The sequence below is a fragment of the Microplitis demolitor genome, chromosome 2, assembly GCF_026212275.2.
Source record: "Microplitis demolitor isolate Queensland-Clemson2020A chromosome 2, iyMicDemo2.1a, whole genome shotgun sequence".
Taxonomy (NCBI): Eukaryota; Metazoa; Arthropoda; class Insecta; order Hymenoptera; family Braconidae; genus Microplitis; species Microplitis demolitor.
Window position 1 is genome coordinate 19,633,461 of NC_068546.1, and position 13,333 is coordinate 19,646,793.

General features: G+C 29.9%; 1 protein-coding gene across 2 annotated transcripts; it reads left to right on the forward strand.

Moving 5' to 3' along the window:
• The first annotated feature begins 4,818 nt into the window (after positions 1 to 4,818).
• On the forward strand, positions 4,819 to 13,333 carry LOC103568436 (zinc finger protein 62 homolog). Of its 2 annotated transcripts, XM_008545291.2 has the most exons (5): positions 4,819 to 4,947; positions 5,050 to 5,220; positions 5,385 to 5,534; positions 7,620 to 7,815; positions 7,891 to 13,333. In XM_008545291.2, the coding sequence occupies exons 2-5, from the start codon at positions 5,074 to 5,076 to the stop codon at positions 11,181 to 11,183; spliced, it is 3,786 nt and encodes a 1,261-aa protein (XP_008543513.1). In that variant the 5' UTR covers positions 4,819 to 4,947; positions 5,050 to 5,073; the 3' UTR covers positions 11,184 to 13,333. The 2 variants fall into 2 exon arrangements, with proteins under 2 accessions (XP_008543513.1, XP_008543511.1); XM_008545289.2 differs by having other exon boundaries at positions 7,620 to 13,333.

The following is a 13,333-nucleotide window of genomic DNA, read 5'->3' on the forward strand; positions in this document are numbered from 1 at the left end:
CTTCTTCAGATCCAGTTTAAAATTTTTTTAAAGCTTGACGTCAGTAATTTTTTTACCTCATGAAATAGATATTTAACTCGATAAAGAACGTTGTACAAAAAAGTAGTCGATAGTAAGCGTGGTAAATTAATTTTTTACTAAGTACACACTGATAGAAGTTTTTTTTTAAAAACAAGGCAGCTTATTTTTGTGAAAAGAAAGTTAATGCTGATAAAATAAGTTCAATTTGCTTTTTTTTTATAAGCATACATTTTTTTAACGGTTCGATTGAAGTTCTACGTTATTTTTAGAGCGAAATCTACTTTCATTTCAGTAGATGGTATTTTTTAAATTTTTAATTATTATACCGAAAAAAAAGTACCGAGATTAAAATTTGACTTTAATAGAATGCTGTTTAAACACTGGCAAAAAAGATTAAATATGCATGTAACTGTTCTTTTATGGATGAAATTATATTTTTATTGACGGTTAATTTTTGATAGCACTATTGACGGTTAAGGGGACCCGGTGGTCTAGAGACTGAAAATTTCATGATTTAAAAAAAATTTTTTTTTATATCTTAATAAATATCTTAATAAAATATCAAACCTTTGGAAATTTTGAGGGATTATTTTATTGTTATTAATATATACAAAAATGCTTATAGCTAAGAAAAAAAATTATTTTTAGTATTTAAAAGATGGCGTTGAAGCCAGCTCCTTAAAAAAAAGGGACCCGGGCGGCGTAGAACAATTCAGCTCTTCTATGGATCTGAAACAAAAAAATTTAATGGATTTTTAATTAGTATAAATATACCTATCGCTGGAATTAGAATAAAAAAAAAATTTTTTTTTGAAGAAGTGGCACTTTGTTGAAATTTTAAGTCCAAAAATCGCTTTTTTTTTTTGTAGCATTTTGCATGTTAAAAAATAGAAATATTCAACGCAAAAATTTTATTCTAGTACCAGCTATAGCTGTAGGTGTATTAAATAACATATTTAAATTTGAAAGCAATCGACCTGATAGTTTTATTTTTTTCAACTACGCCAGGCAGAAAAAAGTAGTTTTGAGATAAACGCGTTTAAAGTTTTAGTTAAAGAAATTCTGAAGAAAACTAGATTTGAACATTTACTTAGGATTAATCAGATACTCCAGCACCATATTTTTTTCTAGCGCACTTCTTCGGTTTTTCTTGTTTTTCATTATATGTTGACTTGTTTATCATTATTATAACTTAGGTATAGAAATCGAAACAGATGTTTTCCGCCGCACAATAGAATAAAAATTACTTACTCGGCCGGCCTGCTAAATAGCTTTTAGAATATGAAATACTGGGAATATCATCACCATATTTTCACAGCATATTTTTGAAATACCATACTTTCGAAATATGCCAAAAAAAAAAAAACGATTTTTCAAAATTTCTAGACCACCGGGTCCCCTTAATGAATAAATAATTAATTTAGTAGACAACAAAATATTTATTTACTGGCCGAGTTCATTAGAAGAATTGAAAAATTTTACATTATCAATACATTCTTATAGACGAAAAATTGAACACTATTTTCTTTATCTATTTTAAAAGAGAAATTTTAATGGCTATTTCACATAAAACTCGAGATATTAAAAAACCGTTATATGAAAGCTATAGCAGGTATCTGCTACTCTCTATTTTAAAATATTTTTTTTTAATGAAAATTATATAAATTCCTGAAAATATGTCTAAGTATGTGTATGAGTATCATAATATAAATATATATGTGTATGTAGAAAAATATATATACAGCTAATGAGTGAATAGTATTCAAATGTATGTAAGAATATATAAAACTTTTTTTTTAACATTGAGGTAATAAAATAATGTAATGTGCGCTAAGTGATGTTTAATCCCCATTGAAAATCCAATTACCTGATAACTAGATTTAGCACGTGTGCACATAATAATTAATACAAATATTTATAATCTCAATATATAATATAATTGCAAGTAATTATAAACCTATACGTGGTCTGTGATGTGAATATGATTAAAGACTGATTGGATTAGAGTTTATTTTTAAAAAATTCAATTCGTTTAAATCCAAGGTAAGTAAGCGAATCGCCGAGTTTCATTTATTTGTCACGTGAAATTTATTTAAACAAATTAAAAAAATATTAAAAGTCTTTTGATTTTTTGCAATGTAAGTGGAGGTAAGTTAAAATGAAACACAGGAAAAAAATAAGACAGCATGTTAGATACAAATAAAAAAAAATTTTTTTTTTTTTTTTTCAAAGTTTAATTACGGTTTATAGAAAAAAAAAAAAAAACAGGGCTAATTGATCAGTTCAAAGAGTGTGGCCAATTTAAAATATTGAATAAGGAGTTGACTGAAATTACGTAACAGACTTAGGATTACTTATTGACCTTCACCCTCCATATGTAACAAATCGTATTAAAATATTACCCTCTCCCCTTCTCTTGTTTCTTGTACTGTACTCAATTATATTTTTATCGTTGAAAGTTTCAGATCATGTTTGAATTATTTTGCAATTATTGACTGATGGCAGTAATACGAACTTGTAGTGGAATGGAAAAAATAGAGTATTAATTATTATAATGTTTACTTATCATCAAAATTATTTAAATATATGAACTATCATAAAATTTTAGTTACGAGTTTATAAATTACGCCCGTCCGTATACCATAACAAATAGTAACAAACTGGTTTGACTCCCCGCTATCCTTAAATTTGTTAATAAATTCGGAGCGATCGTAATTCGACCAAGGAGTTGTAAATGCGAGATATAAATATAATTTGTTATTATATTTAAAGTTAGCGCGATACCAGAAACATTTCAGAACTTCACAGCTAATTAGCGCGAAAAACTGACCTCAACAAAAGTCAACTTTTGATCTATTCGTCCAATTCATTATTCAAGTACGGCTAACAAAATTAATTATTTTTTTTGCAATCTGTTTTTCTATTGACAACTGAAAAAAAACAAACTGTGAGATAAAATGGGTTGCTATTGAGGAGTCTGAACTTTTTTCGCTATCACATTCAAGTCGATGAACAGTATACTATAGTAGATAAAAAGATATATCCTCGTTGCATATGAGCAATAAATAGAAACTTTATCCACGTTTTTCTCTTGAACAAATAAATATTTTTGAAAAATTAAAATGTTGGTTGCTAGAATATAGAGTGAAGCATCGAGCCTTATTTAATTTTGAGTTTAGAGAATTTGTTTGAGAAAAGCTTAAACATATATTACTGTAAACCTGACTTAAAAAATTTTTTCTTACAATCATAGCTTATTTTATTTCAGAATCAACTTTTATCAGCTTTCAATAGCAAATCAAATGAATGGTAATATAGCAAACACAAGACAAATTTAAAATTAGGGAAGGAAGGAGGCACAATGTGTCCTTGGGGGCAAAGTGGGCCCCTCAAAATTTTCTATACGTCAATAAATTCGGACGGATAATAAACTTATCGAAATTTTTTGTGTAATGAGGGCTAAAATATACCACTAAAACTGTCCATTAACCCTTCGGAACCATCGTGTAGAGAGATTCTCTCACACTTCCTTTAAAATGTTTTTTTTTCTAAATTGAAATGGAATGACCCCCTGAAATTTTTTTTTATTTTACTAAAAATTAAATGCTCTAAATGATACTAAAAAAACAAAATTTTTTAAACTTGAAAAATAAAGAAAAAAAATTATTTGTTCATCAACTGTGAGAGTTTCTCTCATCGCGCGAGTTAAGTCAGACACAAAAAAAATTGCTGTTCATATTACTTCGTTTTATCTCGGCTGTCTCCGTGGTATCTAGCCGCCATTTTAAATGTATATAGATATACAAATAAACAGTATTCCAAAAGTTGTTTACAAGTGTACCTGTATACCAGTATTATAATCAAGATAAAAAATGTAATAATTTCTAAATAATTATTTATAAAAAACAATTTATAAATAATTATTATTTAATTTTTAGTATTCAAACACATAATATTTTATGTTGTATTTTACTTGATATATAACCTAAAATTATTTAAATATTTTTTAAATTTCGCTCTTCGCGCTTGCGCAATAGGCGTGAGATTTTCTCTCATCGCGATAGCAATGACTGTGGTACGAGAGGCGTATGTTCTGAAGGGTTAAATATAATTTATTGAGAAAGTCAAAGATAATAAAATTACCTTTTAAAGTTATATCGCAACAGACTATTCAAATTACCTTTTTATATTAAAAACATACAATTGTCCTATATTTACTTGCAAATATCACACGTGCAGCTTCACACAACTTTGTTATGAACACCGGGACATGAATTATAGGCCTAATTTTTACATTGGCCACATTGATTCTATGGCCCTAAAGATTCTGACTATATAATTTGCCATAAAAAATACAAACTGTATCATTCAACGATTGTTTTTATCTGCTTTTTCTTTTTCTCTTTCCTTTGATTGTTGTCTTCTCCGTCGTTTCTATATGAAATCCGAAATTTTTTGGAGGACTCACTTTGCCCCTAATTTTCGATTTTTTAACTTTAATTTAGTAAACAAAAAAATGACTGATCCTAATCCTATAATTTTTTAAATTATTAACCCTAAATATCAAAAAGGGCAAAATGAAGACCAATCCCAGTAGCGCACTCTAACAATAAAAATATCAAACGACAATTACCCCCACTCAATAAGTAAGCGCTCTATAGTAAAAATTACCATCAGAGTAAATTCGCTGATGACGGAACTGAACACTAGATATAAATAAGCGCAAGCGCACCAAATAGTTATAAAAAAAATTACAGGAATGGTTTGGAACAGAACCGTTGGTTCGATTGTGTCGCTTTCAAACTTTTTTTCTGTCGGCTCGGCAAATGTCGGCCTGCAAACAAAACGTTGCGTCCCTAACCTGCCGCCAATATCTGATCCCAAGTGTTTTTAACTATCGCAGTTGTTGTCATTGTTACTGTCGCTGTACGTAATTATTATTATTTATTCAAATAATTTTTATTAAAAACTGTTAAATTTAAAAATTATATAGAATTTAAAACTGATAAATAATTATTTGAATTGTAGCTCGTGGTGATCTGATCATCCACAATGGATGATGATGTGGTGGAGCTGAATAACATTGAAAATCTCTGTAGACTTTGTCTATCAACAGAGGATCCAAAGTCTCCAATATTCGGGCTCCAGGAGTCTCCAGTTTCGCTGGTTGAAAAAATTCAGGCTTGCCTATCAATCGAGGTAATTTATTATTTGGTATTTAAATATTCTATCATCTCTGTGCTGAGTCTTGTCTCCAACATCAATAACTGAACCAAACATTTCATCATAAAACAAAATGACGCCCAGCCATCTTTTACTCAATTGTTATTTTAATAATTATTGTTTTTTTTTATGGATTACAGATATTGTTGACAGATAAATTATCAAAGTTAATATGTATAAATTGCCTGAAAAGTGTTAATCAGTGGCATAATTACAAGGAATCATGTCTCAAGTCACAGGAAAAACTCCAGCGATGGCTTGTCAAGCAAATTAATTCTTCTGTTGCTGTTGTAAGTTTTGTTTTTATTTTTTTTTAAATGGTAAAATTATTGACACATTTTTATGATGAAGCCAACTGACAGCTGACAGTTATTTTTTATTTTATGTCAGCTAATTTTTAAATGATTTTGAAGTTAGCCGACAATTAACAATTTTCTCATTTTTTTTTTTCAACGAAAAAAAAAAAACTAAAAATATGCACATGTAGAAAATTAAAAAAATCGTCGGTGCAATTCTTGGAAATACTTTTTTTTTATTTTATCGCGTTTAAAAAAATCCAAAATATTTAAACGTCGGCTAATTTCAGTATTTTAATTTTTCAATTTAATGCTTGGTTGGATTTTTTATTCGATTGTCAAAAAATTTGATAATTCGAAAATTGACGAATTCGTACGTTTTATTAAAAATTTTTTTATTATTAATAATAGAAAAAAAATCTACTTACTTTGCAATAATAAATATGATCCTGAAGTCAGTAGACAATTAAAAATTTTCAGTTTTTTTTTTAACCAATCAATTAAAAAAAAAAAAAAAAACTAAAAATATGCACATGTAGAAAATTAAAAAAACTATAACTGCAATTTTTTCAAATATTTTTTTTTTTATAATTTATTAATTTAAAAAACAATCAAAAAATTATTAGATGTCTGCTAACTTCAGAATCATATAAATTTTGAAATTTATAATTTTTTTAAATTGCAATAGAGGATTTTTTGAATTCGCTCTATTTTTTGTTCATTGAAAAATGAAGTGCGCAAAACTAAAAAAAAAATTTTGCATGAAATTTTCAATTGGAAACAATTTTTTTTGTTTTTTATAATTAAAAATTTGAAAAAATTAATTGAGGCAATAATTTTTGTATTTTTATTAATCAATAATTCATTGAAAAAAAATATTTATGAAATTACTATTCAATTTTTCATCAACGCTCTCAAAAAAATTTTTGATTTTCTAGTTAGCTAAATGTTTTTTTTTTTTTTTTTTTTTTTTTTTTTCCTCAACGGTTAAATTGAAAAAATTAAAATTTTTTCAAACTCAATGCACGATAAGTTTTTTTTTTTTTAATTAAAAATACACTTTGTAGTGAGCTTCGAATATTTTATCAGTTCCTCTATCATTTTATCGCTTACATAAAAAAAACAAAAACAAGAAAAATTTAAATATTAAAATTATTAGTATCTGTCGACTTTTCATAACAATTTTATCACCAGCTAGAAAAGTCTATAGGATTTAAAAAAAGAATATACATTTTTTTCTTTCTAATTATTCTCAAAACTAATTATATTTTTAGAAAAATTCCGAACATAAAAAATTGATCGAATGAAAAAAAATATAAAGTTGAAATTTATGATCTAGTTAGCAGACAATTACCAACTTCCGGTTTGTTTTTTCAACAAACCAAAAAAAAAAAAATTAAAAATGCGTACATGCAGAAAACAAAAAAAGAAAAAAAACTACAGCAACTTTTTAAAATATTTTTTTTTTTATTATTTATCGTTTTCCAAAATGATACAGAAATCAGCCGATGTCTAGTAATTTTTGAATTTTTTCAAAAACAATAAATTAAAAAAAAAATATTTCAAAAAATTGCACTTATAGTTTTTTAAATTTTCTACATGTGTATATTTTTAAATTAAATTTTTAAAAAAAATTTCAAAAATTTTTAATCCTCTGCTTACTTTAAGATCATTTTTAAAAAAATCAAAAAATTATTAGACGTCGGCTATCTTCAGGATCATTGAAATTTTCTTATCAAAAATATTTTTTTTTTTTTTTTTAAATAAATAAAAATGATTTTTTTTAGTTGCAATTTTGTCCCTCATTAAAGTTATGATCCTGAAGTTAGCAACCAATTAATAATTTCAAATTTTTCTTCCTCCAATTTAAAAAAAAAAAAAAACTAAAAAAAAATGCACATGTAGAAAATTAAAAAAACTACAAGTGCAATTTTTCAAAATATTCTTTTTTTTATCGTATCATTTTCAAAAATAAAAAAATTAGTAAACATGCGCTAACTTCAGTATCATTTACAATTTAAGCAGCAACTTTTTCATATTTAATAAGTCATATTAACAAAATATACATTTTACAAACAGGTCGCAACAATAAAGCCCGAGCCTCTGGACATAGAAGTGTACGAAGACAATATCGAGATCGTTGAAATGTCCGAAGATGAATTGCAAAACGAGTTATCAAACCGTAGTACAGAATCACCAAACGATAACGCTCTTCCAGAATTAGCAATACGTGGAAGCCGTCGTAGATTAGACATAAATTTACACAACAACACAGGTAAAGATAACAATAAATATATAAAATCATATAACCAACGTATAGTATCAGATAATAATGATGAAATAAAATTAGAACCAACTGACGACGACGAGGACGATATCGATTGTAATGTTGATGTTGAGTCAATAAACGAAAATGACAATGAAGGTGAACTATTACTAAATCCAATGGCACTCGGTGCCAGCAAAAACATGGAACCAGACTCTACCCAAAAATTTAACGTACGTGCGGTAAAAAAAAAAGTCCGCCGTGGGCCGCACACTCATTTCCGAGGCCCAAAAGTATTCAAACGTCGGTGTCCTCATTGCCAGCTGACATTGCACTCAAAATCCTCATACGCACGTCACATAAATCGTTATCATAACGACGCCCAACTTCCGTCAGCAGTGACGGCCGTCAATAATTCCATTGGAGGAAATTCTCAACAGCACCAGGTACCACACAACGGACTTCCCTATTCAAAAGACGACGACAATTCAGCAGCCGAAGAAATAGAAGACGTCGAAGACGAGCTGGTGAGTCTGGAAAAAGACGCGCCGTTGACTCAAGTCCAAGAGTCAATTATCAGTCAACTGAAAACCTTTTCTTGCTACGCCTGCCAGCAATCATTCAATGACAGGCGCAGTACATTAAATCACATACGTCAGCACATGCCCGACTTGAGACCCTACACATGCATCGCATGTCTCACTGAGTTTCCCGATCGTTCGATTTACAAACTACACTGCGGCGCTTCATTTGAATGCGCGATGAAAATAGCACTCGTGGTACCCAAACACGGTACAGAAAAATATTTCACATGTAACATGTGTTTGAGACCGATGCCGAACCGCAAAGAACTGATAAGTCATCTGTCAAAACACTCAGATCGTCAGTACGAGCAATTGACAGCACCGCCAGGCACCACCGGTTCAAAAAAACCGCCAAAATTAAAACCCATTGGTTCTAATTCTGGATCCGCGAATGCTTCAACTTCAAATTCAAATTTAAATTCAAATTCTGCAGTCGCTAAATCAACAGCTGCCGTTTCGACTACAATCGGACCCTACAGAAATGGAGACCCAGCTCACAACCACACCTGCGATTACTGCGGTATGATCTATCGATACAAACCCAATATGATAAAACACCAAGACTTGTGCAAACGTTTGCCTCCAGAGGAACGAACTTCTTATCGCTGCGTCCACTGCGGAATGACATTTTTGGTGTTCAAAAAATTCCAGTCCCACATTACCACTGAACACAACAAGAAAGAATTAATTTGTTTTGTATGTAATGGCAAATTCCGGTACTCGAATGAATATTTGATCCACCACCAGAAGCATCGGATGATAAACAAAGCCGCAGAAACTCACGCGTTGAATCACTGGAACAAAACGGTGACGATGAAATATGGCTGCGCTGTTTGTCCAGAGCAATTTGACACCAAGGCAGAGCTGAATGACCACCGGTCAGTTCATCTGAAGCTAAAAATATTTTCCTGCAGCATTTGCCGGCGTATGTTCGGAAATTCTCAGTCGCTGCAGGAACACGTCAATGAAGACCACGCACTTGAAGTAGACCCAAATATATCAGCAATTGATTTTCTTGACCAAAGCACTGAGTTGCCAAACACCAGTGGCTGGTCCGTGAACACTGACCCGGGGGTGCGCAGTACCGAGTGCACGATTTGCGGGAAAGTATTTGCGAATTATCCGAACTTACGTCGGCACATTCGTTCGGTTCATGCTGCCGATGAACGTTTCAATTGCAACAAGTGTTCCAAGACATTTAGTAACGACGCTGAGTTGAGTGAACACACTGACAGCGCACATGCTGAGCAGGTCACCAACCGCTGCAACTACTGCAAGAAAAAGTTTGACAGCAAGCATGGGCTCGACGTCCATCAGCGCAACGCTCACGGAATAACTGACAGCAAATTGGCCTGCGATATCTGCGGCAAAGAATTCGGGAACGAGACGTCTCTGAAAATCCATCGCGGCCATCACTTCCGGCGCGACTCGCGACTCAGTATCCGGAACATGCCCCACCCGATGGACCAGGTCCAGGTTGAAATAAACGAAGCAGAACCGGAAGTTGACATCAGTACCCGACCCGGACGGGCTAGAAAATCTCTGTCGAATACGTCGTTGTCTTCATCGCCGAAAAGTTCATCGGAATTAAAGTGTCAAGTTTGCGATGACAAATTCACTGACGTCCACGATCTGCGTAAGCATCTTTGGGATGTCCATTGCGCTAAAAATAAACCCGAGAAATCTTTTACTGATGACAACAATTTGCAATGCGAATTGTGTACGAATGTCCTGCCGGATGACAAGAGTCTTGAAGAACACATGAAGTGGCATAAAGACAATCCCATTTTGTCTGACGGGTTGCAGCGGCCTGTTGACATTTCCTGTGACGTCTGCGGTAAATTTTACAGCTCGACGAAAGCTCTTTGGAAGCACAAAAAATTGCACAGTAAAACCGGAGTGACAATTAAATTTCAATCGGTTAAAAAATCACAGCCTGCGCAGTACCCGTGTCCGGTTTGCCGCAAAGTATTTGGAAATGAAACTTCAATGAAAAAACACAAAGCCGCAGCTCATTATGCGCGTCGCAGTATCTCCGTTGTGACAACGACGACTCCCAAAGTGACGTCACGCAAATCGTCGCATGACGATGAAGTTAAACCCAAAAGACCTAAACTAGATTTTGATATCATCAGAAAAGCTTACAATCTTGAGCCAAATAATTATAATGCTGAGGTCAGTGGAGGTCCCAGTAACAGTAAAAAACCCGTGTCTTGTGGAATTTGTAAAAAATTACTGCCCAGTATGAATTCGCTGTACAAACATCGGCAGAATGTCCATAAAAATTTTAGCAAGTCACTGGATAATAATGACGACAACAGCGCACGTGCTCACAACGACCATGATAATGATGACGAGGCTATTGTTGATAAGTCCCGGGTGCCTTGCACTGAGTGCGATAAAATATTTTCTAATATGTCGAATATGAAGCAGCATTTGACGAAAGTACACGGGAATGGGAACAAATATTACTGCAGCGCTGACGGTTGCAATCAATTATTTAACTCACCTTTGGCTAAACAGTTACATGAAAAATCACACATGAATGTGTTGTACAGATGCACTATATGTTCGCGGCACATGTTTTTACGCAGTGCGATAATCCAGCATCTCGTTACGGAGCATAAAAATGACTACTCACCGGGTACTGAAAAAAGCCTATACAAAAAAACTGACCTCAGTAATTACCAAGTTCACGGAGCGGAAGGACGCGTATGTCCGATTTGTAATATTACTTATCCTAATATTAAAGCCATGAAAATTCATTATGTTAAAATACATGAAAATAGTTAAGATTTGGTTTAATTTTATTTATTATTTTAAGGACTGCAGATAATTCCCGCCACTTTTTGTTTAATTTAAATGACAACTGTCGGCCATATTTAATATTTATTAATTAGTTTAAAAAAAAATTAAAACCTTGAGGATTCTTGGACGTGCCCCCACTTTTTTAAAATTTTCAATGACTAAATTGTAGTGACAAAATTTTGATAATTAATTTTAAAAAAAGTTTAAGGATTAATTTAAAAAAAGACAATTTAAATGCAGAAATAAATTATTTACAGTTATCAGTTAGGAGTTAAACGAAATTTTTTAAATAATTTTGAGCCTAAAAAATTTGAAAATTTGAATTATGAAAATGACATGAAGATTTTACTGAAAAATTTCATTTAATTTTTAATTAATAAAAATTGTAAATAATTTTTTTTTAAATTTATGCGTTGCCTTTTTTTCAATTAATGCTTTTACTTTTTTTAATTAATTATCAAAATTTTAATACGGTCATTAAAATTTAAAGTTATTAAATATTTTTAAAAAATGGGGGCTAGAGTTTGAGAATGGCCTTAATTTAAAAAAAAATGATGTAATTTTACCGAGGTATAGAATTTTAAAAAAATTACTTGCAGTTGGAAACCGGAAGCTTAGTGAAATTTGGAAAATAAACTTAAGTAAAATCTGGAACATTCGGATCCTCTACTCCGGCGCAATGGCGCGCCTGCAATATACCCGGGAAAATTTAAATTCATAATTAAATTAGTAGTAAAAAGTGAATAACCAATAAAAAAATGTATGAATTATCAAGTATGCTGATTAAAGTGAAATTTTATCGAACAGATCTGAGTATTTCGATTATGAATAATTTTGTATATAGGATCAATATATATATAAAAAAAATACAAGTGTGAATGAAGCAGTCATCGCACAAATTTAAAATTATAAATAAATAGAGTAAATAATTAAAAAAAAAAAATTTATAAAAAATGCACTTATTAATTTTTAAATTTTTTAAATGTGCATTTTTTAAAAATTTTATTTTATTGATTATTTACTCTGTTTATTTATAATTTTAAATTTGTCTAATATCTACTACATTCAGACTCGAAAAAATCAATCATTAATAAATAAAAAATATAAATAAAAATCTATTTTTATTTATGTTTTCAATTAATTAATAATTTATATCGATACTATTTATAAAAATTATTCATAATCGTTACACTAGAATTTGTTCACTTGAATTTCATTTTATCAATACACTTAATAATTCATACATTTTTTTTTTTTTTTGGTATTTACTTTTTTTTTTTTATAAAAAAATTTATTATGAATTCAAATTTTCCCGGGTATCTGGTGGTCGTCACAGTATCCGGACAGCAGATCACGACGTTAATGTCAATTTTGTAATTTAAATTTTCAAATTTTTTAAGGTAAAATTTATTCAAAAAATTCGTTTATTTTCTAATTGATGACAACTGCAATTAATTTTTAAAAAATTCTACATATCTTATTTTCAATTAATCCTTCAATTTTTTTTCATTAATTAATAAAATTTTAATGTGATCATGACAGTTAAAAGTCAGTGCAATTTTTCAAAAAGTGGGAGCACTGTCTGAGAATGCCCTTAAATTGTTCTTTTTTTTTATTTGATAAAAATAAAAACATCTTGATGATTATTAATTGCGTTAATAATTATAAAGATTTTTTTAATTCTCAGACATTTGTTGTTAATTATAAATTAAATGTAAATACTGACATTTTCATAAAATAATATCTTAATAATATAAATATATATACATATATATTTTTTTTTTTAAATATAGTAAAATGTTTTTTTTCGAGTGATTTTTTTCCTTAACTATCTTCCGATTTAATGAGTAAGTTTACTTCCCTTAATTATTATAATTATTATGTTAATGAATGAGTATTGATGACAGTTGTAAATCTCCGAATGAGAGACAATAAAATGGATGTAATTTTTTAAATTATAATTTGTAAAAGTATAATTATCTTATAAATTAGTAATTAGTAATTTTTTTTATCTTAGGGTATTATTTAATGTATTACTAACTATTAGTTAATTTATACGATTAATCAAGTTCACAAACATGTCACATGATTTTTAAGTATAAGTAAACAAAAAATATAAATTTACTGTAACTTTA

Bases quoted from the DNA above. Each gene is read 5' to 3' on its own strand.
- LOC103568436 (XM_008545289.2), top strand. From the start codon at position 5,074: ATGGATGATGATGTGGTGGAGCTGAATAACATTGAAAATCTCTGTAGA. The intron at 5,221-5,384 runs GTAATTTATTAT...TATGGATTACAG, and splicing joins AGGCTTGCCTATCAATCGAG to ATATTGTTGACAGATAAATT. The intron at 5,535-7,619 runs GTAAGTTTTGTT...TTTTACAAACAG, and splicing joins TTAATTCTTCTGTTGCTGTT to GTCGCAACAATAAAGCCCGA.